Source organism: Daldinia childiae (assembly GCF_008694065.1).
Source record: "Daldinia childiae strain JS-1345 chromosome Unknown Scaffold10, whole genome shotgun sequence".
Lineage (NCBI taxonomy): Eukaryota > Fungi > Ascomycota > Sordariomycetes > Xylariales > Hypoxylaceae > Daldinia > Daldinia childiae.
This window is the reverse complement of record NW_022984651.1, coordinates 332,641-359,523: the sequence shown is the minus strand read 5'-3', so window position 1 is coordinate 359,523 and position 26,883 is coordinate 332,641. Positions and strand designations below refer to the sequence as shown.

General features: G+C 47.2%; 10 protein-coding genes across 12 annotated transcripts; 5 read left to right on the top strand and 5 right to left on the bottom strand.

Moving 5' to 3' along the window:
• Window positions 1-1,546: 1,546 nt before the first annotated feature.
• GL218_07839 (Nicotinamidase) lies at window positions 1,547-2,307 on the bottom strand (the record flags this gene model as incomplete). Its single annotated transcript, XM_033584615.1, has 2 exons — window positions 1,547-2,170; window positions 2,248-2,307. 2 exons carry the CDS (start codon window positions 2,305-2,307, stop codon window positions 1,547-1,549), a joined length of 684 nt encoding a protein of 227 aa, XP_033441207.1.
• Window positions 2,308-2,636: 329 nt separating this feature from the next.
• On the bottom strand, window positions 2,637-6,902 carry GL218_07838 (FAD-containing monooxygenase EthA; the record flags this gene model as incomplete). Its single annotated transcript, XM_033584614.1, has 10 exons — window positions 2,637-2,738; window positions 2,836-3,167; window positions 3,275-3,585; window positions 3,645-4,372; window positions 4,925-4,996; window positions 5,050-5,325; window positions 5,397-6,051; window positions 6,104-6,436; window positions 6,502-6,578; window positions 6,633-6,902. 10 exons carry the CDS (start codon window positions 6,900-6,902, stop codon window positions 2,637-2,639), a joined length of 3,156 nt encoding a protein of 1,051 aa, XP_033441206.1.
• A 609-nt stretch (window positions 6,903-7,511) lies between these two features.
• GL218_07837 (uncharacterized protein) lies at window positions 7,512-10,120 on the top strand (the record flags this gene model as incomplete). 2 transcript variants are annotated; one of them, XM_033584613.1, is made up of 4 exons in its annotated part: window positions 7,512-7,627; window positions 7,981-8,757; window positions 8,861-9,147; window positions 9,201-10,120. In XM_033584613.1, 4 exons carry the CDS (start codon window positions 7,512-7,514, stop codon window positions 10,118-10,120), a joined length of 2,100 nt encoding a protein of 699 aa, XP_033441216.1. The 2 variants fall into 2 exon arrangements, with proteins under 2 accessions (XP_033441216.1, XP_033441217.1); XM_033584612.1 differs by lacking the exon at window positions 7,512-7,627 and adding an exon at window positions 7,855-7,857 and having other exon boundaries at window positions 7,964-8,757.
• Window positions 10,121-10,777: 657 nt separating this feature from the next.
• Window positions 10,778-11,476, top strand: GL218_07836 (Copper transport protein CTR3; the record flags this gene model as incomplete). 2 transcript variants are annotated; one of them, XM_033584610.1, is made up of 2 exons in its annotated part: window positions 10,778-10,922; window positions 11,001-11,476. In XM_033584610.1, the coding sequence occupies 2 exons, from the start codon at window positions 10,778-10,780 to the stop codon at window positions 11,474-11,476; spliced, it is 621 nt and encodes a 206-aa protein (XP_033441215.1). The 2 variants fall into 2 exon arrangements, with proteins under 2 accessions (XP_033441215.1, XP_033441214.1); XM_033584611.1 differs by having other exon boundaries at window positions 10,853-10,922.
• A 720-nt stretch (window positions 11,477-12,196) lies between these two features.
• GL218_07835 (Heat shock protein sti1 like protein) lies at window positions 12,197-14,225 on the bottom strand (the record flags this gene model as incomplete). The annotated part of the gene is made up of 4 exons (XM_033584609.1): window positions 12,197-12,349; window positions 12,415-13,667; window positions 13,761-14,059; window positions 14,155-14,225. 4 exons carry the CDS (start codon window positions 14,223-14,225, stop codon window positions 12,197-12,199), a joined length of 1,776 nt encoding a protein of 591 aa, XP_033441213.1.
• A 730-nt stretch (window positions 14,226-14,955) lies between these two features.
• Window positions 14,956-16,161, top strand: GL218_07834 (putative DNA-directed RNA polymerase III subunit rpc6; the record flags this gene model as incomplete). Its single annotated transcript, XM_033584608.1, has 2 exons — window positions 14,956-15,197; window positions 15,282-16,161. The coding sequence occupies 2 exons, from the start codon at window positions 14,956-14,958 to the stop codon at window positions 16,159-16,161; spliced, it is 1,122 nt and encodes a 373-aa protein (XP_033441212.1).
• A 430-nt stretch (window positions 16,162-16,591) lies between these two features.
• On the bottom strand, window positions 16,592-17,564 carry GL218_07833 (Peptidyl-prolyl cis-trans isomerase, mitochondrial; the record flags this gene model as incomplete). Its single annotated transcript, XM_033584607.1, has 5 exons — window positions 16,592-16,781; window positions 16,864-16,970; window positions 17,036-17,205; window positions 17,401-17,465; window positions 17,545-17,564. 5 exons carry the CDS (start codon window positions 17,562-17,564, stop codon window positions 16,592-16,594), a joined length of 552 nt encoding a protein of 183 aa, XP_033441211.1.
• A 2,648-nt stretch (window positions 17,565-20,212) lies between these two features.
• On the top strand, window positions 20,213-21,962 carry GL218_07832 (uncharacterized protein; the record flags this gene model as incomplete). The annotated part of the gene is made up of 4 exons (XM_033584606.1): window positions 20,213-20,294; window positions 20,368-20,399; window positions 20,467-20,546; window positions 20,603-21,962. 4 exons carry the CDS (start codon window positions 20,213-20,215, stop codon window positions 21,960-21,962), a joined length of 1,554 nt encoding a protein of 517 aa, XP_033441210.1.
• Window positions 21,963-23,719: 1,757 nt separating this feature from the next.
• Window positions 23,720-25,146, top strand: GL218_07831 (uncharacterized protein; the record flags this gene model as incomplete). Its single annotated transcript, XM_033584605.1, has 3 exons — window positions 23,720-23,890; window positions 23,947-24,361; window positions 24,401-25,146. The coding sequence occupies 3 exons, from the start codon at window positions 23,720-23,722 to the stop codon at window positions 25,144-25,146; spliced, it is 1,332 nt and encodes a 443-aa protein (XP_033441209.1).
• A 446-nt stretch (window positions 25,147-25,592) lies between these two features.
• GL218_07830 (Ribonuclease H) lies at window positions 25,593-26,480 on the bottom strand (the record flags this gene model as incomplete). Its single annotated transcript, XM_033584604.1, has 1 exon — window positions 25,593-26,480. One exon carries the CDS (start codon window positions 26,478-26,480, stop codon window positions 25,593-25,595), a length of 888 nt encoding a protein of 295 aa, XP_033441208.1.
• Between the last annotated feature and the right edge of the window lie 403 nt (window positions 26,481-26,883).

Sequence of the window (26,883 nt, the reverse complement as noted above, 5' to 3'; positions counted from 1 at the left end):
GTTATCGATATTTAGTGACAGAATTGGAGTCGACGAAACAGACGATGAGTTTCTCTAGAAAACTTTAGGAACGCCTTGACGCCAATGTCAATGCCGATATCAATGCCAATTACGACAGTGAGAATGAATCGGCAGCCGTGCTGAAACTATCAACCACGAACAAAGAATAGTTCGACGAAGAAATGTTGGAAGAATAATTGCAAGTCAGGGGGGGGGGGGTTGGTGGGGATTTATTATCGGTGCGGTGAAGGAGAGAAATTTCAAGGTTTCCTTCTCTAGCTCATTCATCCCCTGGCAGCCCAGCAGCCCTGGCTTCGAATCTTTCAATCAGTTACAATCACAAAATTAGGGGTCCCACACAGGTCCCACTATGAGAGCCGGCCTACTATCGATTAGGTACTAAAAACTAAAAGTCACCTATTTATGTACCTACGTACCTTCTAAGTACCTGCACTATCGGAGTCAAAAAGATGTTAGAACTTAATAAGTTCATCCTACCGTTCTACTACTTACCTTACCTATACAACACTTACACAACATTTGTGAGCTTAACTCTCATTTTGTTTACTTCCTCTTCCCTTTGCTATATGTACTTCACTACTACAAAATAGAACACATAGACATAAGTATTCACTGGTCATATTAAGTCAGGTTTCGTCCTAACTCTACTGATAAGCATACTTCTTTTCTTCAATTGGCAACTACCTAGGTGTTCCAATACTCCGGGTACGCACAGCGCAATTTCATGGACCTATGTATGTGCAGTTCCTAAAAAGACCGATAATCAAGCCACCAATGTTCTCACCCACCTCGCCAATGCCAACGCCATCTTTTCGCATTTACGCGGAAAGGCATTGGTTGGAAGAGGTCGGGATAGAATACAGCATGGCGGAAGGGGGAGTCTAAGTCCCCAGCAACAACACCGTATGGATACCTTGACAACTCAACAGCCAGGGTTGAATTACATATCACAAGGTGAAATCTGGACATGTCAATAAACCCCTAGCAAAACCACCTAGTATCGTTAAATACATATGTAGAGTATAAGTCCAAATAACAGTTAATACCTTTAGGATATTAGGATGTGGTTAAATTACACTACGTGTACAACTATCTCGGCCATTACTAAAAGAGGCCTAGGCAGGTTGTGACAACCACGCTTCTCATTAACGCGAACCACAATAGCGGTCTTAGAATTAACCATTGACATTGATACTAGATATTTCTGTACAACAGGAAATACAACAGGATACTCTCAAACCAACATGGCGGAATTGAGACACGACTTATCTTTCCCGTCCCTTGTGCTACCATCCATCGCATATCTACCCCCTACGTAGAAAGCCACCAGGGAAGATAATCATACATGCATAGTCCAACAGGTTCTCTTCAGTCCGCCACCGGCTTCGTTATCGAACGCTCGTACGACGAGACCTACGTCAGTAAGCAGGGAGAATTATAGTAATACCTAGCTACGGGTCCGTACTCCCACGTACACCGCTGGATAACATATTCCTGCAAGATAGAAGCCTTCAGCTTCACCCTGTTACTGCGCCGTCATCAACCGGCTTACTTCAGGTCCGTCCATGCTAACAACTTTAGCCCCGGATGTTTCGATTTCTTTCTTGCATTCCGACCATGCAGAAGGATCGACGGCTCTAGTGCATTCTTCTATTAAGTACGTCTTGAAGCCTTCTTTCGCTGCATCGATCGCCGCGTTCTTGACACAGTAGTCTGCTGCTAGCCCCACCACATACACATCGGTGACCTGCTTTTCCTTCAGAATCTGCACAAGGCCACTGTCGTAAACTCGTGGAGACTTGAAGGGATCGTAGAATGGGCTGTACATCTCGACGCGCGCATCAGTTCCCTTCTCGAGAACCATGTCAATCTGACTGATAAGTAGCTCGGGGATCAGCTCTGCTCCCGGACTGCCTTGTACACAGTGAACCGGCCATAGTCGCGACTCATACGTCTCGGCCTTGTTGTATGGGTTCACGATCGTGATCAAGTCCTCAAACGGGACTTTGCCTTGATGATTTGCCGCAAACGAAACGTGATCATGCGGATGCCAGTCCTTAGTCGCGATCCTGATCACGAAAGGGGAGGCCAGAAGTTTATTGACCAATGGCGCGATATCGCGACCATTGGTCACTGCAAGAGAACCATTCTAGTCGTTGTTAGTCAGCTAGTTACAAGCAGCCGCAAAACTACACAACGTAGAGGTAACCAGATAGGTATACTTACTGGAGGACAGAAGTCCTCTTGGAGATCTACTACTATTAATGCGGGCCTAAAGTTGGCCATGTTTGGAGTCTGTTCTATTCGATAGCGGGAATACCTAGGCTCTGAATAATACTAAACTTTTTAGATGATTTTTAGGTGATTAATAAAAATCAAAGTCTTGCAAACACGAAGTTTTAGAAAAATGCCAAATGATGGCATACAAGATCCGATAAGATAACCTTTAGGTACTACCCCTCCAACAATATATAGGTATTCAGGTAGATGGTGACTGCGGGGAGGTCCTATATAATCACCTCCTATGTAATTATTGGCCTTTAGTATATCATTTATTTAAGTGCTTCTACCAGCCTTAAAAGCTACCTAATATATCTACCATGAAAGGATAACGTTCAATCATTCTTCTTTGATGGATACGTGTACTGCAGCCCTTTCGTAATACTACCAAACCACAGCTTTAGATGATCATATATGCTATTCGTGCGACCATACCACTATAACAAAAAAAATCAGTACTGATGAATAAAGTAAGATTGTTGTGAATGCTTGATGAGTAAAGTCGGAATATAGAATATACGAGATGAAGCTTACCGGAGATATACCCGTGATCCTAGGCAACCTATCCTGCGCCATGACAAAGTAGGTCGAGCTATGTTCTACGACCGGCTTAGACGAGGCAAGGTCAGATTGTGTGTTGACAGGCACAACCGACGTAGCGCCAGTCTTCTGCATATGCTTCCATATTTTGATGAGCAGCTTGATACTGCTATCGGCACCGAGCGTCCAGGAACTTATCGTATACCCCATCACGGCTCCTGAATTTGGTATATCAGTAACCATGACTCCTCTCCAAGCATAGCAAGTTCCTATATCCACAGGGCGTCCATCCACGATCGGGGTGATTCCTGCAAATAGGTGGACGTCTGATATTCTCTAGGTCAGTATTCTATAATCGAACATGTGAAAAAGGAGAGTTATCATGATGCTTAGGGGCAATTTTCAATAGGGCATTAGAAAACGCAATGCTTACGAAGACCTGTGGCCGTCACGATAATATCTGCGTCAAGCTTCTTTCCTGACTTGGTAAGAATGCCATCCGCCGTGACCGTCTCGATATGGTCGGTAACAATATCACAGTTATCTCGGTGTAGAGCTCGGAAAAAGTCCCCGTCTGGACATAGTCCCACTCGTTGTTCGAACAAATTATACCTAGGATTGAAATGAACGTTCACATCAATATCGGCGGGTAATTGTTTCTTCATATCGCGCACGACGAGCTTCCTTGCTAGATTAGGGAAGGTGAGGCAAAAGTAAACAAAGACATGTTCCTCGATAAAACATCTACAGAGAATTAGTTTAGTATATAGCCGGAAAAGAGAATAGATATCAGGTATACAGACCGCCACCAGTTGAGTGAGTGAGCTATACTCTTTGGGAAAATCTTCCTGATCCACCTTCCAACAGGGTCCGATAGGGGCAGGCTAATAACGTAGGATGGGCTTCTTTGAAGCATCGTAACGTGGCCCGCGGTCTCGGCCATGGCGGGTAGCATAGTAATAGCCGTAGCGCCAGATCCGATGATAACGACTTTCTTATTAGCATAATCGAGGTCCTCGGGCCAGAACTGAGGGTGCGCGACCGTGCCTTGGAACTTCTCGATGCCAGGTATTTCGGCCTTAAGCGGATTGGCGTAATCATAATACCCCGAGCAGGTGATCAAGAATTTGGCCTTGTACTCCTTTGCGAGGCCATCTGCATTAACCGCCAGAGTCCACCGCTGTTCCTCTGAAGACCAACTGACACCGGTGACCTGGTGCTTGAACTGGATCTTCTTGTCGATACCTTCAGCTCGTGCAGCATCCTCTATATATTCCCTGATGAGATGCGCTTTAGCCATATCCGTATCGTGTATCCATGGCCGCCACGGAAGGCCGAACAATGTAAGCTGAGAGTCCGACCGGATACCGGGGAACTTGAAGAATGACCAAGTGCCGCCGACCTCATTTCGTGCTTCTAGAATGGTGTAGGAGCAGTCTGGCAGCTGAGTCTTCAGGCGGTAAGCGGCGTCGACTCCAGAGAGTCCAGCACCGACAATAATGAAATCGTACTCATCCATACTTTTCATAAGCTGGTGATTTAAATATCTATGCCTTTTCCGCTTTGTATTTCAATGGTGTTATTGACCTCTTCGTGAGGTTAAGCATCTACTATAGGCAGCTTCTTAGCGAGAACCCCCCTGTCGATTATCCAATTGAATAGCAATACAGAGTAGCAGTGCAGACTTGGTAATAAGATTACCAATTTTAGGCGAGTCTAGACCATTTATGGTAATGAAGGGTATATGTTATATATCGAGGCTTTAATCTTAAGTCTTGGGTTAGGTAGGTAGTTTGGCGATCTAAGACGAAGCTTGCTAGCGGTGTCTTATAGCATTGCTTAAGCATAATGTTAGGTATACACCTGATCAGCAGTACTGCCTATATATTTTATCAAGTAGGATAATTAATATTTCCGGGATTTTATTAGTCAATTAAATATTTAGTGAAAGTGGTATCTAAATAATCTATTTTATTCGTCGTTAAGCCTTTCCTCTAGTTATCATTAATAGGTATTTCATACTAGAGCCTCGTATCACTAATTAAGCGCCATTCTTTTCTACAACTTCTTTCTCTTGTTTCACCTCTTTTAAATTTTTCCATCCCATTCCCCAGCCGGTTAGAAAAGCACAACTTGCGGCAGCCAATTGAAGATACTAATAAATATATCAGTCAGGATACGATATCATGCGAGAGTCGATTTTCTTACAAATATATAGTTGATGGCTTGATTGTATGCCAAGAGAGCACCTTCTACCTGGTTCGGGGGGATAACTTTGGCTATCTCAGTCGCGCCGGTATTAATCAGTAAGCTCGGATCGATGTCTGGAGCAAACTCTTGGAGGGCTGTTCCTATAGAACTGGTGAAGATGGTCTTCGCGACGGCCGAAAAGATGGCGCCCCCAAGTAGCTGAGAGAACATAGCGTACGCGGATGCTATCGAAGCGTCTTCTCTAGGCACGTTCGCTTGCATGGCAAGGACAAGCTAAATTAATGCGATCGTCAGTTTTCCCTAGCACTATAAAAGAAAGATGTAAGACAGATGTGATTACACACCAGTTGTAGGACAAAGCCACGACCTGCACCCATCAAGATCTGATATCCTATTATTTCCCCATCGGAGGTGGTTAGAGAAAAGGTCGAGGTCAACCCGGCTCCGATCGCCACCAGCGCGTTCCCTCCGACGACTTCCGGGAGGTAATAGCCTGACCTCTGAACGATAGCCCCGCATACTACGGATGCAAAGAGCTGCGAAAGTATTATAGGAAGAAGCATTATACCGCTCTGCAAAGCGTCCACACCTTTGATCGCTTGGAACCAGACGGGCAGCCAAAATAGTGAATTAATGGACCCGCCGCTTTGTAGGAACGAGGTGATAGTGATCATGATGCTGATGCGGCTACGAAGTAGCCTAGGCGGTAGCAAGGCCGAATCTCCCTTGTAAGCGAACCAGAATCCAACGAGTATAAAGGCTACCACTCCGCCGCACATAAGTCCAATGACGACCGGCGAATTCCAGGGGTATTCAGTGCCGCCCCATTGCAGGCCGATCAAGAACATTATAGCCGCTGCGGCGAAGATGGCAAAGCCGACAAAATCGAGGTCAAGGACCCGCTCCAGGAGAGATGTATTCTTTTCTGAGAGCCTTGTCACAGGCAACTTGACTACAAATACGAATAGGAAAACGACCAGGCCACCTAAGGGCAGGTTGCTAAGAAGGGTTAGCCCAAGCGGTTACACCAAAATAGCGACGGCCAACATACATGTAGAAGCACCAGCGCCATGTCAGCCCCTGGGTCAGAGCACCGCCGATTAGAGGGCCCGCTGCCTGGCCTACGGCAAAGCAGCCAAGTATAATACCGTTGACAAACGACCGCTTCGCTATCGGGACGGTGGCGGCGACGATCGTAGAACTACCGTTGAGAATCCCGGAACCCCCTATACCGCTTATCGCTCTGGAAATGACGAGCATCATAGAAGACGTCGATAACGCTGCAATCAAGGATCCAATCTCGAAGATAATTATAAAGATAATAAACACGAGCTTGATTCGAAAGCCCCTATATATTTTCCCAACGAACGGTACCATGACACAACTTCGCCATACTTGTCAGCTTCGTACTGTTAGACGGCATATACACACTCTCGACTTCCAACTCACTTTGCTATTAGAGACGCCGAAGAATACCACCCAACATCATCTACGGTATTAAACTCTGCTGTGATTGCGGGGATGGCCTAGTAGAAATGTAAGCATGTGCATGACCAAGAATGTCGGAGCGTCTTCCTCACAGTTCCTAGAGCTGTATTGTTGAGAGCCATCAAGAGAACGCCTAGGGTAACGGACCCCATCGCCACGTAGAAGGGCAGTCCGCTCATTTGCGGAGGACTGTTACTCCCGCTTTTGGTTTGGTCGTCATTTGGGGGAAATACGCCAACGTCGTCACGGCCATGCTCCTCGATATCAATCTTTTCATATTCGAGTTTGGGACTGTCGACTTTGATCGCGGATTCTACATCTCCAGTATCAGAACTACTTTTGACTGACTGTTGGTTATTCATCGTTAGTTAAGGACTGAGCAAAGCTTGTGTAAGTCGTCGTTAACTAGTCTAGGTATGTAGGTAGTCTATAGCTGGCCACCCCTGGCCGAGATATATCAGCCTCGAGACGCAGCTCTGAAAAGTCGTATCGGGACATATTAAAAACAATTTATACGATTCTTTTCCCACGAATAATAAGGATTATAATGCGAGCATTTAAGATAACCGATAACCGCATGAGGGCGCCGGGGTACGATGTTGTAATGACTGAACATAAACCATACGTTTCGGTGAACCGGCCTTTTCCTTAAAAGTCCGGGTCAAACGGTGAGTTATTGTAAGTCGCATATACATATCTCTCCTATATTTATGTTAGTCTGGCTATGCCAATGCAGGGCATCTCAACTAACATAAGCTTGGTAGTAAGAACATCTTGGTTCATATGTGGAGACCGGAAGTTGGAGATTATCTTTAATCTCCGTCCCCTCGTGGGAACCATCCATACCTGAAGACCATCCTCGAACGCTGACTGCTATCTCATCACGGCTTGCGGTTTACACTTTGAAAGTCCGCCGGCGATTGAAACTTCTATCATCGAATATGTTATCTTGTTTTGTGTCGTACTAACTAATGGATAAACCAAAGAACTCCGCTATCGCCAAATGGGGGGCCGCATGCTCGCCGTGTGCTCTCGCAAAGGCTAAGTGCCTGCGCTCAAGCAACAGGTCGAGCGTTAGGTGTGATAGGTGAGTATTCTCTCATGCATATAGTGGTCTTCTAAGTCTAGACCTAGAGCCTTGCGCTGGTATACTCTCATGTTACTCAGTTTACTAATGGTAGATTGGGGGATATAGATGTGAACGTTTAGATAAAGATTGTACCAGTCAGATACATAAGCCGAGGAAAAAGCGGCAGAGCAGGCCCTCGTAAGCACTCATTTATTTCTAGAAGTTTATAATCGGCTCTCATCGCGATGGTATACATATATTGTCGGAATAGTCATTGTTTAGTGCGTTCTTCGATCATCGCCAGTGTCAGACAGATCTTTGAGCTAATCCACACGTAAAGGCAAAGACTAACAGTCTATCTTTTACTATAGAAAGACAGCACAGCTTGAGGAGAGACTTAATAGCCTCGTCGATTTTATTAAGGCCACCAACTCAGGAGATATCCCTGTCCCGTTAAGGCAGGTTTCTGAGGCCAAATCCACTACATCTACATCGTCCCTAGAGGCGACCGCAGATGCGGCACCAATACAGAGCCGAAAGCGAATTAGCACCGATTCTCCAAACCAATCTTCAAGCTCAAATTATGGACAACCACCTGCAATTCCTGATTATTACAATGAACATGCCCCTCGTGTATGTGTCTGCCGTACTCAAGCCGGCGAGAGCCCTGCTTCGCCTGAGTCCGACGAGGTCTTATTGTCGATATTCGTTGACGAGCTTGTCCCTAATTACCCGTTTGTCGTACTTCCGCCAGGCTTCACGGCCTCGGAATTGGCATTGAAGTATCCTTTCCTATTCGCCACAGTTCGAATGATCGCGTCTTATCGTAACCTAAGTTCGCTAAGGTCACAGAACTACTTCATAATGAGACACATATCCGAGCAGATGCTTATGCGTTCAGAGCGGTCTCTAGAAATACTCCAATCAATTCTCCTAGTCGTGGGATACTATCACTACCATTGTATAATGCACGCTCAGATGAACAATTTGATCGCACTAGCGAACAGTTTAGTATCAGACCTCGGCATTAACAAGCTTCCCGAATTACAGGAAAAGACAAAATTATTGATTTCAGCTCCCGAAGCCCCGAAAAGCAGGATGAATGACGAGAGGAGGGCGCTCTGCGGAGTCTGGTATATGACCTCGGTGTAAGTCAAAATGAACTACTACTCTTACTTAACCCAGCAACTTATAGGGGTTGTGGGTATGGTATATTTCTCTAACGTACTCGATCATACTCACGCGCAACAGTGTCTCGCTCTCGTTTCAGCGAATCGAGCCGCCAAAATACACGCCGTACATAGATCAATGTCTTCGGGAGCTCGAGACCGATCAGGAGTATGGAACTGATTCACTCCTCGTCCATCTAGTGCGGATCCAGCACATGTCTGAGCGTATTTCTCAACTACACGCGAAAGACCACGACGAGAGCGAATTGGCTGGTATTACCCGTGCTCCTATGAGTGCATATTCCAGCGTGTTTCACGCGGAGATAGAAAACTTTAAGGCCTCACTACCTCGTCATCTCTTATCAAACAGTTAGTTACCTTTCATGATACTTTCGGGAAACGTGAAATTAACTGAAAGATAGAGCTGCTCATGTGCCATATTAATACAGCGTCTTTACGCTTATGGGAGCCGCCGCGGATTGATGCTACGCTCCTCGAAAAAATATCGAACTCGTTATCATCTCTAACTCTAGATTCTGCTTCTTCACTCGATGTTTTCTATCGATCTGGGACCGCGCTCAAGGCCTGGTTCGAAGCTTGGCTAGCTATCGACGTCGCGGATTACTTTGTCTTACCCATGCCTATCTCGGCCCAGCTCATCAACTCTGTAATAATGCTAGTCCGCTGGTCCAAGCTGACAAGCCCCGACCGGAGTTTTACATCTACCCCGACCACGACGACTAGTTCTTCATTGCCACAGATGGTACGAAGTGATCCAGGTTGCAGCGGTGCGGCGCTAGTCTCCGCACCGACAGTCGGAGTCAAAGACATAGATCTAGATCCCTCAATTCCCGCCGCAGTACGCACTATCAGGTCTCACCTTCTCTCTCAATCCGAGCTCCGGATAGATGCCACTGGGATCTTACAGGGTATGGTAACGCGATGCGAGCAGGCACGAGAGGCCTGCGAAAAACAGAGGGGCTTAACTTGCGAGAATGATATATGGGATATGGCTGCGAGGAAACTCAAGAGCACTCGCGCTAAGCTGGAGAGATGGGCTGAGATGGTAGCCGCCGTAGGTGGCGAGGGTCGTCGACCTGATCTATCATCAAATGCCAACATTGCTAGAGAGGTTGACCTCGGCAATAGTAATGGTATGGGAGGAAATTGGCCTCCCATGCCTTCGGGGATGAACGTCTCTACCCAGTTTTCGCTTGAGGAGTGGAGTCCCGGCGCTTGGTGGGCGAGCGACTTCTTCGAGGGATCGGGCATGGATCAGAATTTCTTTGATGGGCCGGGTGACTATGGTACGGTTGTTATGGATTGTATGGAGCCCCCGTAGAACTTTGCGAGTTGCTGAGTTGATGTGTGACCGATGGTGTAATAATACCCCCTATACTCAGATTTATATATATATAGGTACCTACCCTAATAAGTACACTCTGCGGTCTTGTAAAACGGGTTAGAAAGTACACCATAAAATGATGTAATTAGTAAAACGGCGTCACGCATTGGAGGATCCGAGAACTAAGAGCCCCAATATAGCATCTTCTCATTTGCTATAAGTAGTGTATTGTAGCACTTGTGGAGTATACTGCCTTTGTGTATAACATCATAAGCCCATGAGCCAACTCCATGCGAGACTTTTGCGTTTTGGCAAGGCAAATAATTACCTTTTGGTTGATATCGTATCCTTTTATCTAAGCCCAACTCGCTACGCAATAGAGAGGCAAAGGCTTTTTGTCCCAAGATATCGAAGGTCTTGGCAAGTTCGAATATATTACTTACGGCAAGTTAGCCCCTTTGTTGCCGATGGCGATGGTTGAGTGTCAAGGACAAGTCAAGTATCAGTGACAAAGAGTTAAATATATGCTTGGGCAATCCTTGTGGCTGATTTATTCATTTTTTTCGGCCGTTAACTATTGCTACTATTTCATAAACGATATAGTTACCTATTCATTTTGATTACTTCTATATTTACTACTAGCCGCCAGCAAACATGGAGGGGATGTCTATGCCATCATCGATAGAGTCTTCGGTCTCAACTACGGCACAATCAACGCTTGATTCTGCGATGCCGACCTCCACAGGAGGTGCAGATAACATGGGGGGCATGGGAGAAGGGAAAATGCAAATGGGGGAATGTAAGATCTCTGTGAGATATTCACTTTAATACGACGAGTTGTATACCTATCACCTAGTTTGTCCAACCTCGCTAACAGGCCATGAGCGTCAGATGCTTTGGAACTGGGAAACGATTGACGCCTGCTTCCTCTCGGAATCCTGGCAAGTCAAGTCCCGTGGCGGATTCGCAGGTCTATGTATCGGTGTTGTGCTGCTCGTGATCTTGCTCGAGTTTCTACGCCGTGCCTCTAAGATCTACGACCAACACTTAATCCGCCAGCACATAAAAGCGACGAGCGCCCTCGCCGCGACAACCGTCAATAACTCCACGGATACTGCCAACGGGGCTCTCATATCAAAAGAAGGCAACGGGGCCCTCGTCCGTGCCACACCATTTAGACCTAAGCTCTGGCAACAGGCCATCCGTGCCTCGCTGCATACGCTTCATTTTGCTCTGGCTTATTGGATCATGCTGCTTGCCATGTACTACAACGGATACTTAATCATCTGCATCATCCTCGGCGCTTTCATAGGGTTCTTCATACTACAATGGGAACATATCGACCCTCGGTAAGTAGAACATCTTAAGGCTAAGGCTTAACGGGGGCCAACGCTAAGCATCGGATGCTAATACGATCACTATAAAAGGGGTGACGATGTGACTAGCTTTAATGGTGGTAAATGCGCCACCGGTTGTCATTGATTAAGCTTTACGGAATTGATACGAACGAGATCGGTATAATACTAGAGGACTGAGTTATGGTGGGAAATGTTCTGACCAACTATTAGTTGAGTTGTCAAAATAGCAAAAGCCGGACTTATGGAATGGATAACAGCACGGACTCAAGGTTTAATATAGATTATGATAGCATGCATGTATAATAAATGATCATTTACTTCGTACAATTAGTATATGTTCATACTAACATCCAAACGAATATACTAAAGTTAGCGTTATAAAAAGCTATGCTTACGGTACGAATATTGTCAAGTGAAGGCATTCATAATTAAGGAACTGTAACAGATCACGAAAACTATCAAGCTATGAAGCTTAGTGAGAATTATAAGGATGTTGGAATCGTTGATTAGCGTAAATTCATTTACCCTCATTCCCTAATCCACCTTTTGCATTTTTCAACGCCAGTATCGTGAATTGCAATTACCATGAGTACCTACGGCTCCGCAATGCCCTTACATGCTACTACAGCCAACGAACCACCAACCCTAACCATTGTGAAAATTAACGAGATAAAGTAGCTCAAGTAGAAAAATAAGACACCCACTATGCTAACGCTCATCGTCCAACTCGAATCACGCCGGCCGCAATCAGCTTCTGGATTTTAGAACGAACGTTCGGGTTACGCATATGTTCCTGCAGCGCCGCGGGGTCGGATTGGGCTTGCTGTAGGATAGATTGCATGACAGGATCTTGCATGATACTCATGATCTACGACGCGTGGGTTAGCCGTCCCTATTCTATCCGAAGCGATGGGGGGTTCATTCGGTACTTACCTCAGGGTCTTTCATCAATCTCTCCCGAGTCTGATCCTCTGTCTCATTCTCTCGGGCAGAGTACATAGCCTGCAGAGCCTTCTGCTGCTGCTGCTCAATCTCCCGTGCGTTAGCGTTGTTATGGTGCTCGCTATCCACTGTAGTAGCCTCGTTGCAAGCATCGATACATCTAGAGTATTCACGCATGCCGAAGTAAATCTGCGCCTTGCGAATATACGCCCTAATAAACTTAGGGTCCTTCTTGATAGCCGCGTTACAGTCCTCGAGAGCGCTTGGAAACTCGAACAACTTAATAAAGGCGGCGGCGCGGTTGCTATATCCACGAGGATCGTCCGGAGAACGCTTGATCATCTCCGAGTAAGCCGCAACAGCTCCGGGGAAATCTTGCTCCTTGAACTTCTTATTACCTTCCTCGCGAGCTTCCTCGGCCTTCTCCGGGTCGACGTAGGACTTCCGAGTTTCTTCGATCTTTCTACGCTCGGCAGCGCGGAGCTTATTCACAGTATCGGGTGTTCGATGCTCGGTCAGGGACTTCTGATAATTTTCAATCGCTGCTGCGAGGTCTCCTAGCTTCTCGTAGGCTGTACCGATGCGCGCGTATGACTTGGCAATCATCTTAAAGTCAGCATATATCTGACGACCCTCTTCGATAGCCTTAGTGCAAGCATCGATGCAGGCTTGGTAGTCACCCTTTTCGAATTGAGCGGCGCCGAGATTGTTGAGGTAGGTTATGTCCTTGTGCAATTCCCAAGCCTTAGTATAGTGCTTTATAGCCTCGTCAAAGTTACGCTTCTTGTAATTTTCGGTACCCAATGCTTTTTCCTTGTCGGCCTCTTCCTTTGCCTTTTTCTTGGCGAGCTCTTCCTCGTCCACTTCTGGCTCAGGCTCGGGCTCGGGGGCCTTGGCTGGCTCTGGTTTGGAATTGGCTGGAGTATAGTCTGGCATTTCAACGTCCTCCTCTGCCTCTTTAGCGCCAGATGAAGAGGCGGCAGCAGCAGCGCCCGGGATGTCATCTGGGCCTCCCATATTCATGTCGATGCCCATCAGGACTCCTAATACCTGGATCATTCGAGGATCGCTGAACAACTCCTGTGTGTTCTGTGGATTCTGCTGTAGGGTCTGAATCTTTGAGATGAAGGATGGATCAGCAAAAAAACCGCTGGTCTTAGGATTGCTCATTAGCTTCTGGAGGAGATTAGGGTCGCTAAACATCTTGCCGATTCCACCTGTAGGATCACCACCGAGACCAGCGCCTATAGGGAGTTAGTATATATTAAAAAAATAAAAATGGAAAATAAATAAAATGAAAATAAGAAATATGTTTGGAGGTATGGATATTTACATACCGGCATCTTGCTCCATGGCTCGCTGAACGGAGGCAAGAGAACTTTTTAGACCGGCGTTGTTAGGATCGTGCTTGAGACCCTCCTCGTAGGCGTCGCTGGCACCTAGAAGGTCGCCGGAACCGTGCAGGGCTGCGCCCTTGCGACCCCATCCTCGCGGCCAGTCTGGTTTAATCTGGGTAGTCTTCTCGGCATCATTTAAAGCATTTGTCCAGTCCTTTTTAGAGGCGTAAGCAGCGGATCGGTTGCTGTAAAGAATGTGGTTGTTTGGGTCGATAGAGATAGCCTTGGTGAAGGCATCACTAATAGAACTGTTAGTTTATAGTTCTCGACAAATTCTTGGTGATTTGGGCTGTAAAGTTAAAAACATTAATATTATAGGGATATAAAAACCTACATAGCATCGTCAAACTTCTTGTCGGCAATAGCCTTGTTGCCCAGAGCTTTAAGCTCGTCTACAGAGGCCATGGTGGGATGATGCTACTTTTCTCCAAATGCAGTTGTTGTGTTTAACTTGAACGAATATTTTATGAATTTGAGAAAATTCTTACGCGTAAGGTAAAACGAAACTTGTAGACAGAGAAGGAAGAAATAGTCGTGAAGGAGGATTTAAATGTGGTAAAGTTATATGTAAGTTGCGATGCCCAAACTTTGGAATGGAACCACTGGGACTTCGATCTTTTTATGTAGGGCTGAATGCGATGAATTCGAGAGCTTTCTACGGTGGGGTATTGAGGTCCCTGACGGAAAGCTGCATCTGCTTGTCGATAGCGATAGCGTATCAGTATCGGCGTATCGGCATATCGCGCTAACACTACATGTACCTACCTCTTACATAGGTCAATACGTCTAAGTATGCGCGACCAAATAGAGATAAGAAATATTTCCTCTGATTGCGCGGGGCACGTCGTCTTATTCAATTGATCTTTGGTAACTATATATTTTCACCTATACCTTTTACTCTTTCGTACCTCACAATCACATACGTCAAGTCCTCCATTCCAGACATATCAAGTAGAAGCGCGTTAAGCAACTATGTACCTCGATCCTTTCTTAATTTTTTGGAATTAGGTACATTTCAGCTTGGCGCGTTTTTTTTACCTATCCCGCGGCGCCTTGTAAATTCTTACTGAACTTATCACCAATTTACCATTTACTAGGTATTAACATATGAGTCACGATTCAACCACCCTTCAAAATGGACGACCAGACCTCGATACTCAAAACTCAGCTCTACTCCGCCTGCGAAGATGCCTGCAGAGATAATCCCGAGAAGTTTTTCTCTCAGGAGGACCTAATGGCGCTCGACGTCGTTCCGCCTAAAGATGTCAAGAAACTCCTACAAATCATACAACTTCTGACGCGGGAGCGCCTTTTCGTCCCCGTCCACTTCCACAGTGGCCTAGCATGGCGACTCCGTCCAGAGGCCGAGGCGGCCAAGTAAGTAAAGTCTTCTTTCTATTATGCTCCCTATTATATCTACCTACTTTTGATTTTAATCGCCATCTAATCTCTTCTCGATAGGTATAAGCACCTCACCTCCGAGGACCAGGTTCTAGTTTACGAAATTATCGACTCGGCCGGTGCCGAGGGCGCATGGCAGCAGGACATAAAGAAGCGCCTTAACCTCCAAGACAATGCCTTGCGAAAAGCGCTTAAGGAGCTGGAGACCAAGCGCTTCATCCAGCAGTTCACCACCGTCGAGAACATGTCCAAGAAGATGTGGATCAAGTTTAACATGCAGCCTTCTGCCCGCGCAACAGGCGGCCCTTGGTACACTGATCAATATCTCGACGAGGCCTTCATCGACACCTTGCAGGCTGTGGTGGTGCGCATTATAAAGGATAGGGGTAGCTATCGAAGTACGGGAGAACGAGGCGTTCGAAGCGTGAGCCCAGTCTTGCCAAAGAAGGGCGTAATAAGAGGTGGGTTATCCGAGGCCGCGATAAAGAGCAAAAAACGTTCCGCAGACGCAATGTCTAAAGATGACAATACACGCCATATACCTCCCGCATCTAAGGTCCGCGGGGCCCTCCGCCTCCCTCTACCTGCAGGTTATATGGGCTACCCCACGGCCGAGGAGATTACGGCAGAAATCGTCTCTATGCACATAGCCAAAGGACAGCCGCTGAAGACAGAACACGTTCAGGAGCTTATCGACATTCTCATCTGGGAGAACAGGATCGAGGAGGTCAAGACTGGTGACCGAGTTGGCTACAGGGCCGTGCGTGTGTCTAAGCAACATCCGGACATGGTCAAGCTAGACAGCGAAGATTTCTGGGATCCAAGAACTAATGGCTTGACAACCGTGCCTTGCGGCAAATGCCCTGTCTTTGAACTGTGCGAAGAAGGTGGTCCTGTATGGGCGGGAGGGTGCGAATATTTTGACAAATGGTTATTATAAGGTATAATGTATACCCAAGGTATAAGTGGCGTTTTTGCTTTCCGACATAGCATAGCATGGTGTTTTATGGCGGGGAAAATACATATATCACAACTAAGGACGAGAAAAAAAACATTGGGAGAGTTTTACCAAATCCGGACAAAGCCACTAATGTTGGTCAGTACGGCCAGGACAGTCAGGCTACAATTACAACGACGTGTCACCGAACTTGGACTAAATATATATGATTTAAAACAAGACTTGTTATTGGCAACTACCTAGCGTCTAAAGAATTGCTTGTTGAACTGTCTCGCAAATTGACCCTCCCTGAGTTTCCATATGCCTTTTTGTGTGGCCTAGACCAATACTTGAAAGGAGGCAAGTTGGTAGCATCGCGGGCCAAATAGAAATGTTACATGCAGTTAAGATGAAAAGTTTGTCATCTTTTCATTTAGGCAAGCTCGCCTGAGTTGACGATGGTAGGTCGCTTGCTGTACTTGATAGCACCGCTCTGGGAGCCAGTAGCCTCGATAGCCTTGACTATAGCTATGGAAGCATCGTCCGCAACGACACCGAAGGGGACGTGGCGGCCGTCTAGCCAGCTTGTCTTGACAGTGGTGATGAAGAACTGGGAGCCGTTGCTAAATACAAGTTACGTTAGTTAGGAAATAATAGCTAAGGGAGTACAAGATGGAAAGACACAGCAACGTGAATAAAACTTACGTGTTGGGGCCAGCGTTAGCCATGGACAAGGTGTACGGGTGAGTGTGCTTGATATCGAGGTTCTCGTCGGCAAACTTCTCGCCGTAGATGGACTTGCCACCAGTGCCCTATTGTGTTGTTAGAAGTCGGCTCAAAAGCAGACTATGATAGTATTGAGAGGAAATCGACATACGTTGCCACGAGTGAAGTCACCACCCTGAAGCATGAACTCGGGGATGATACGGTGGAAGGATGAGCCCTTGTAGCCGAAGCCCTTCTCGCCGGTGCAAAGAGCACGGAAGTTCTCGACGGTCTTGGGTACGAGGGGCTTCCAGAGCTCCAGGTTGATACGACCGGTCTGGGCTATGAAATAGATAATATGTCAGCTCTAAATAGCTAAGAATAAATAAAAATATACGGTGCTGAACAGTGTTTTGGGAACCAATTGAGCTTCCTAACGAATATATGAATAATATAGACAGCTCTGGTGCATAGAAGATGAAGCTTATCGAGATAGCAGAAGCTTTGGTGGAATTGCTGGGATGGGATCTAACTTACTCTTCACGGTAGCAGTAGGTCTGCCATTCTCTAGGACGGGACCCTCCCACTCCAAATCAAAGAAGCTGGACAATGTGTTAGCTCCATCCGAAAATAAAAGTCTACAGTAAGAAGTTAGAATTTAAAGATGAAGGTAAGACTTACACCTTAATGTTGCCAGACATATTGATTGAGGTTGCGGAAAAGAATCGAACGGACGATTGGCTTGCTGGAGTAGAAGAGAAAGTTGATGATGCCTTTGGGAAGATTGAAGGTCGAAAGCAGGAAGACGAAGTTGAAAATGAGGAAGAGGAGGAAGAAAACGCAGCGCGGGGCACTCGAAGGAGGGGTTGGAAGAAGGTCTGTCTCATCATCTTTTTGCGGTACTGTATTGGGATTTGCTAAGGGAGGGGTCAGCTCAAGCTACTGACCAATCACATAATAAAGATGGAGGCAAAAAAAAGCTCTTTCCGAGGGGGCTACAGGTTGCAAGTGGGGTTTATGAGGGTGAAAGTGTGGTACTGCATGCATCTTAGCAGCATCGTAACAGCCTTAGGTACACGGGTACTTGTATATACTGTGGAGGGGTTAAACTTGGAAGGAGCTGTCGTCACTTATTCTCACTCACTTCCCACCCCACTCCATCCACTTTAACAGTTTAGGTGCTTTCACTTGAGGCGGACTTCCTAAACATATTACCCACATGCATGCCACTAAGAAATACATCATAGGTATGTACACATGTATAGAAGTACAATGGTACGACAATACATGTAACCATTACCTACATGTACCATGTATGAATTCAATCCCAACAAGAACTAATTGGGATTAATGTACAAGTAGGTTGAGATGGTTTGGTATTCTTGGACTGATTTTTCTAATAAAAAGCAAACAAATAAGAGGTAATAAGAAGGAGAAGGGGTAAGTTTTGAAAAGGGGATAACGTCAACAACAACAAAAACGGAAACAAACGTAACTAAAAGCCAGAGGAAAGAATGTATCCCCCCCCTTTTTCTCCCCGCCAATTCTCAGTCCGAACTAGAACTGGGGTTAGAACTGGGGATGGAATTTGTGATCAAAGGGGCATGGAGGTCAGGGGTCTGGATGAGTACTCCGTCTATCCATCATTCCTCTGGCTATTCCAATAAGGGCTCCGAAGAGGACAAGTCTTCGGCTTTTATATTAATAAAGTAAACGCCGAGTAGATTCACCTCGCTCGAAGGATATCGGTCAACCAAGTGCTTCCGACGGTCTTCTAGCCGGCAATGAGTTGAAAGGCTCCTCAACTAATACGGAAATCCACTGTGTTCTCCGTGCTGTCAAGGACGCCGATGACGTGCTCTTAGACATATTCGGACTAAATTCCACGTGCGTCTTTCCATCGGATAGGTCAACGACTCTCCGGAGAAAAGAGGGCAAGAGGGTGGCAGTGCAATGCCGTGCCGTGCCTTAGCAATGTTTTGTGCTCCTTGCATGCAGCATAGTGTCTTCGGCTTCTCGCCACGCTTGTTGCAACAAGCGTGTGATGCTGCCGGTAGATATGTAGTAGGTATGTAGGACTGCTCGAGTATAGCGTCTTCAAACATGCGACAAGTAGGCCACTAGAAACGCATGCCACGACTTACACACACGCATACGCAGACATACGCAGACATACACCAACGAGGCGGACACAGAGCAGCTGGGGCAAGACTGCAGCTTTCACCCCACTTCCACCCATCTATCTGACCGCCCACAGATTCGGCATGCTTCGGCCTGTAAAGGACAGATGGAGAGACATGTCGTCGCTGGGCCGCAACTTGGCTTGAAACAATTGTTCTCCAGCCTTGCTTCTGTCTTTGGAAGTTGAGAGATGATCATTTTGCGCAAGAGGTCGACACTAATACAGCCTTCTGTATATAAAAAAAAGAAAAAAGAAAAAGAAAAACCGCTACAAACCAACAAGCTCACAGCTTTCTAACGTAACCACAAGTTATGATTCGAAGATTGTGCTGTTTAGAAGCTCCGCTTGGAGCTTTGAGAACTTCCTTTCAAGCTTAACAAAGTACAAATTCGATAACAACTCTAAGAACCGTTCTCACATACCTTATAGGCGGGTTGTATAATGCAATGAAACCGTCACTCCAAATATAAGTAGAGCAAATTCGAGGCCGGATAACGTAGTTTACAATAGTGGGAGTCAAGCTTGAGCAGAGCTCTCAAATTTTCTGGGATCTTTGGGAGCCCTACAAAAGTTTAACCTGGTCCGAGCTCTCTATAAATCTATACACTAAAGTGGACCGGCTATTCTGCTATTCTGGCCATTCTATCATTTTGTCTACTTGACCAATTAGATATACGTACTATGCCTTTTTCAATCTCTGTCTTCAAATCTGAATGTTAGTAAATCACTACTATATTAATAAATACCTAAACTATAGAAATTTAAGCGTCTCTTTGTTTGGGTGACATGTATGTATGAGATAATCATGCTCTAGTCACGTGATGTCTATAGTCTCGCTGACGTAAGGAGTCCGCAGTGCCGGATGTGGATCCCATAAGTTATCAAGGTGGCCATTGCACAAGTCGGGCAGCGTTTGTCAGGGGTCCGAAAGGAAGGTAGGAAAGTCGAAGTGTCAGTTTTGCCAGATGCAGTTTCGATACCGCAATTCATCCATTTAGCAACGTTTCGAAACTGAGCTAAACAAGAACAATAAAGCAATAAAACGAGAAATATAATCAGAAAACTGCTTTAAACCTACTTCCCTCAGCTCGCTATCTTATTACCTCCTACCACAACCTCGATCCTCTCTCTTGGTCCCTGATCGGGACAGAATAACTACGGCACAAGATGGATTTCAACAGTCTGAAAGACCAGGTGACCAACCTAACGCTATACGATCTTAAGGCTGGTGTTCGCAAGGTTCAGAATGGTATGTACTCGTCTTATACACCCGATGTATGCCTCGGCCGAAACCTGGATGCTAACTTATCTGGATATTATAGCTGTTATGAATTACACCGAGATGGAATCTAAGGTCGGTAACAATTCAATTGATTCTAACCTAAGATGCTTGATATTGCGGTTACTTACGCGCGCAACAGGTGCGAGAAGCTACTAATAACGAACCATGGGGCGCCTCGTCTACTCTTATGCAGGAAATCGCCAATGGCACCTTTAACTAGTACGCGATCATAGTCCTGCCCACGCGTTTATCTTACTGACGCTGACCGACGTTAGCCAAACTCTCAACGAAATTATGCCCATGATCTACCGTCGTTTCACCGAAAAGGCCGCCGAAGAATGGAGGCAAATATACAAGGCGCTTCAACTTCTCGAATTCTTGATCAAGCACGGCTCGGAACGAGTCATCGACGATGCGCGCGGCCATATAACGCTATTAAAGATGCTACGGCAATTTCACTACATCGATCAGAACGGCAAGGACCAGGGCATCAACGTCCGAAATCGTGCAAAGGAACTTGCGGAACTCCTAGGTGACGTCGATCGGATCCGAGCAGAGCGGAAGAAGGCCAGAACCAACAAGGCCAAGTACACGGGAGTCGAAGGCGGTACTATGGGAGGTTTCTCTGGTAGCAGCCGTTTTGGGGGATTCGGTAGCGAGTCGGGCAACTATGGCGGGTACTCAGGCGGTGTATACGGAGATGGTGGCGGGTTCGGAGGCCAGTCTGATGACTGGAAAGATACCAGCGCTAGTCGTGCAGACAAGTTCGAAGAATATGACGAGTTCGATGAAGGATCTGCGCCGTCGAGCTCGTCTCGAGCGAAGCGACCCGAGCGTAATGAAAGGATGGGCGTCAAGAAGACCGTCGAACCTGCAAAGAAAAAAGAGCCCGAGGTTGACCTCTTCTCTTTTGACGACCCTGCTCCTGCGGCGACCGCCTCTACGGCTACTCCATCGAATGGTTCTTCTGGACTGGCTGCTCTGTCGACGGCCAACAACGATGACGACGATTTTGATGATTTCCAATCGGCAACGCCCGCACCTTCAAACAACGTCGGTATCCCGCCTATGGTGACGTCGAACGCTCATTCCACCGCCCAGTTCGCTGCGCCAAAGCCTGTGTCCGGGCCCCAGCAAGCTAACCTTAGCGACATGATGTCGTCGATCTCACCTCCCGCAAGCACCACCACGACACCTGCAGCTAACTACTCGTCTTTCAGCATACCGACAGCCGCGAGTATGTCTGCACAAGCGCCAAAGCCGATGACTAGCTATCAAGCGGCAACTCCTAATTATTATCAGTCCGTCCAAGCCCAGCCGACGGGTTCATCAATCTCTGGGGTATCGTCCGCAACTGGTGTTTCCACTTCATCCGGCCTATCAGCGCTTAACAAACCAGCAGCCCCGGCGACGGCTAAGCCCACCGCCGGTGGTGACCCGTTTGCGAATCTCTGGGGCCAAGCCGGTAACGGTTTGAAGAAAGCGAGCACACCGACTGCAGGACCGAAGATGGGTCAGCTCGCCAAGGAGAAGACCAGCGCATCACTCTGGGGGGCGCCGGCAGCAGGCACGCAAAAACCTGCAGGTAGTTCACAAGCAGGCGGAAGCAGTGGCTTGGACGACTTGTTGGGTTAGAGGACTACCCTAACCCGTAACAAGGTCTTAGCCAAGGCGGAGTCTATGCATACCTACAAAAAAAATAGGAGACTGTATATCACATTGACGATATTAGCAACGTACAACGTTGCTCAGAACTTAGAATTGGAGGTTGATTGGCAGTGGTCTTTTTTCAGGTTTTTTTTTTTCATGTTATTTAGTGGACTGCACATGAATGGTCTTAACACATTCGCAAAAGGGCGCCTGGGAGTAAAATGACTACGATACAACCTAAACTGATCAAGTTACAGATCGACAGTGTTTCCATTTGATTAGAACTCTTGTGAAGACTAACAAACCACAGACAGAAATAAAATTCACGCGATTTTCAGCACCATATGATATCGTATCACCACCACCCGCCTGTTACGATGTTGCTAACCTAACACGTACGATGCGATATTCTAAATATCGTATTTGCCATCGCTGTTTCAGGTCAAGGTCAGGGTTATGTTAATGATGATAGGACTTCTAAGCTTCCGAAACTTCTGCTTAATCTCCACCATAGTTAGATTGACCAGTAAAGAAGCAATGCGGCTTGGGAATTCCATGACTGCATAGCAACAGAGCCGCCTTCCCAAGTCTACGGTGTTTATCGTATGCGGACCGGTTGTTTTACAAGGGAAAAACAGGTTAGCCAACCTATTGGTCGACAATTGACGATCGACTTAAAACAACAAACTAATACCCGTGCTCATATAATAATCCATGTCGGCGGCTACAGTCGCAAACACCAAGGCTGCTAACCGCGGCCCGCGCTTAACCATCCCTGATCGACCCACCGATTTCATTTCGCCTTAGCTGAGCCGTTAGCCAACCAGAACTCCCCGACAATAATGCTAATTGCCGGGGGTTAGGACGACGCTAGGCGAACGAGGTGCTATTGGTCTATTTTTGACTATCGTTCATGGCGACGATATCCACGACGGCCTGGGTGTTTTATGCTGGGTTCCTGGTAACGACGATCATCTCTCCCCCGATTGGACACACCCGCGCGTCGTGATTCTGCTATCCGCTTCAAGTGCCGATATTATGTCTGCGAAAATAGCATTGTGGATGCGATGCGTAGACGCAAACAATGATAGCCAAGACGCGGCTGCTCAGAAAGAAGATCGAGTCAGGGATGTTTTGCCGCGAGAGTTGTAACCTAAGGTAGACGATGGATATTGAAAGAATCTAGACGGACTTGGCTTATACCATATTCGATGTGATGTATGATGTTAGATATTTAAGATGTAGAGACCCCCAATAATCGACAACCTTCTTTTTCTCATACCTCACGAACTAAACAATCTCTCAGCAGTATTCTATTTTTTTTTTTCCTTGAGTCTTTCTCTATTTCCTTATTTCCCTTGTCTCCTTTCGGTCACTATTTTGGGAGGGTCTACTATCACGATATAACGGACGGTCTTTGGATTTCAACGACTCTTTCTCTCTAAGTTATACGAAACGGTTTTCCTACTTACGATCTTCTCGGTTTATATCTATATCGGTCTTTTCTATCGCAGTAGATCTGCTTCAGTCCAAATCCTCGCTCATCCGAGGTCAAAAAAGCTCATTTCCCATCTGTCAATTCGGTCTCGAGCCGTCCCTCATTCAAAATTCACTCCTCAAGCCCCCGGTCGTCTTTCCCATATCCGCCGCGGAGTCTCCCTCTGCGCACCGTCCTCAAGTCCGACAAGCCTCGTCCGAAACTCTCGCTTATAACCGACTTCGAAACAGGCATCCCGTTGAGAATGCGTTTCCAGGCACCTCAGCTCGGCGCCCTCGGCGTGACCTTCATAGCTTTCCGGGCGATGCAATTTGCTTCGCTCATCGCCATCATCGGCATAACCGCCAACTTCATCAATGAGATCGTAACCTTGGAACGCGACGTGCCGGACGTGCTGGTTGGCACCCTTGCCGTGGTACGTGTGCAAATTCCTACCCCTTTTGCCTAAACTTCCTGCTAACAACTCTGAAGGCAAGTATCGCAACGCTTTACGTTTCGATTTCATACATCCTGTACTACGACGAGCTTCTCCCTCTTCTAATCGCGAGCGGGATAGATCTAGCGCTCCTCGTCGCCGCTATCGTAGTCGCAGTCACTATTGGAAAGCCCCTATCCTTACTTAAGTGCGAGCTGCTTCCACAGCCTATCGCACAAACCCAAACATTTACCGTGTCCATCTCAGCTCGTAACTATGCCTCAGCAGCTGCCAAGTACAACAACTACCTGGCTTTGATTACAACCGACCAGCCGCACTGCTACGAGATCAAGGCAGTCTGGGGTCTGAGCATCGCGCTCTGCGTGCTCTTCGCCTTTTCCAGCGTCATCTGCGTCGGACTGTGGCGCCGCACCAAGGCCACCGCCGCTGCTGCTCCTAAGGACATCGAAGGTTAGGGGCGCGCGGGCACGCGTGGGAACTCCGGGGAAGCTGCTGTAACTGAGAAATCCGAGAGGGGCTTTGGTCCCCTGCAGCAGAATTCGGGACCGACCGCTCTTGGAACTCGACTCCTTGCCGCCAAGGGTTCCGATCGGTGGATCCCCCCGCCCCAACCCGCGCGTCGCCCTCCTATTTTTCGGTCTGTCGACGAAGATACCCGACCGGTTCGGCTACCTCCAGTTATAGTGAATGCCAACTCAGGTCCGACCATCTTCGGGGGTCAGCCTTTAGGGAGCAATATTTCCGCTCCGGCTCCAGTGATGATAGCCCCATCCGCAGCCAGGTCCTTGAGCTCGTCCGGTTCATCCGAGGAAGACTATATACCTATCATACACAAACCATCTCACCGCAGTGTCAGCGATAAGAAAAGAATGCCCCATCCTCCCATCGCAGTCGTCATCCCCCCAACCCCTAGCGACGACGGTTTCACGCCCATCACGCCCACCCCTGCCTCGCCTAAGCTAAAGGACTACCGGCTTAGCAGAGTGCCCCCTTTACCCAGGGATGCTCTCGGGATACCAGTGGGGAGAATGTTGGTCCGTGCGAAGAGTAGGAAGGTTCAGATACAGCACGAAGACGACGAGGCGACACCTTTGAGCCCGACAAGGGGGCGAGATCTAGAAATGCAGATGGCGGCTAAGCCGAAACCGAAGCGGAAGACCCTCTGGGGCGTGATTGAGGGATGGTGGGATTTGGGCTTGCTCGAGAGGGGCAAGAGCTTAAGACGCAAGGCTTAATAGGTTATATTAGGTACATATATGTCGGTGTAATGAGATGAGATGAGACGAGATGTAATGCGCAGCTGGTGGTTGGGATGGGGTTGGAGTTGAGGTTCTGTCATTCGGGAAAATTAATGGTATGGAAATTGGATATAAATAGCGGTAATAGTAACTTAGGATAAAACCTATTATAAATGGTTATAAATCAGCGGACATTACTTGACATTACTTTGGCTGATATGGCCTCCCAAGTTCAAATATTCGGTTTAAAAAATAGCTTATATATCGAGACAAACTTGTTTCTTTTATATTCGTTGGATACAAACTAATCTCTCCTATCTGTTTAAGTAGTCCATAACCTGCATCCTAAACAAAAATATCGTTAATTCATAGCAGATATTACCTAGCCAATAAACTACAAGATACCTAAACACACGAACATGCTTTACAACCCCTAATCCTCCCTAACGAGTCCTCCTTCTTTTAGCATTTCCATTGCCAGCAGCCAGCGAAGCCAACCCCCTCTCCCCCGGGCCAGGACCCGTTATCTTCTGCAAGAGAGCCGACAGGAATCCCCCGTCTGCCTTCGCTTCGTTCCTATCCATACGTTTATCGCCTCTCAAAGAATACGCACTGAACAGACGGAAGTCCTCCCAGGCCCATATCTTGACTTTTGTTCCTACGCGGCGGGCATCGATGTAATCGACAATATTGACCAGAACCCCCTTAAGCTCCCGTCTGCACGCCCCGACGGTGTCGCGCGGGTTGACGCCGATCTCGCGGCACATGTTCTGATAGATGTCGAGCTTTTCCCTCTCGTCGAGGGATCGTTTCCCCAGCTCGGGTATGGCCAGCAGGGCCCTCGCGGGTTGAGTCGAGTAGTGGAGTTTCAACTCGTCGCGGATCGCCTTGGTCCGCTGTCTCCTGTACTCCTGGGTCCCGGACGCCAAGCCCTGAGACGAGGCCAGACGGCCGAATTCGTCGTCGAAAGGCGCGTTGTTGTCGGGCACGAAGTCTGGGAATTGGTCAAAGTAAGACTGCGATGCGGGCGGCGGCATTAGCCCTTCGGCATCTTTGGCCTTGAAGCTTGTAAGACCCGTCGAGTCCCCCAAGGACGCGAGAGTGTCGTGTCGCGCCGAATCATTATCATCACTCTCCTCGTCTATATGGTCGGTGTCGGGAGTTAAGGCATCGCCAACAAATGCTTGAGCGGCGTCAAGTGTGTCGAAACCCTTAAAAGCTGCGTTTGAGAACTTGGAGACCTGTTCTTCGCATTGTTCCCAGTTATCGTACACGCCGGGCTTCCTACCGACTCGAACTGCATAGTAACTTGGCCTCTTGCGCTTGGGCATCTCTTCTCTCTTTATAATATTTGTGATGGGACTTGTTGTGCTGGAAAGCCACCAAACGCGTCGAACGCGTCTCAAATAAGTACTTTCTTCTACATGCATATAGCGAGGGGCACCCCGATTCGAGATATTGATTGGCTAAAGCCGTTGCATTTCACAATCAAGTTGGGGGCTTGTTTGCGTGTGACACGAGGTTGTTATCTAAGCCATCGTGAGCCATCGTGGTTCCTATTTGCCGGGTCAAGTTTCAATAGCATTTCCACCTTTTGAGTGATAACCAAAATACTGAAGTATTTCTTATCTCTGGCTCGATGAAATCTCAAATATACAACTAGATCATTGGGGATAGCGGTTAAGAGGTTTAAAGCCCTTCAGGCTATATAAGTCAACTTGACCAATTTAGGAG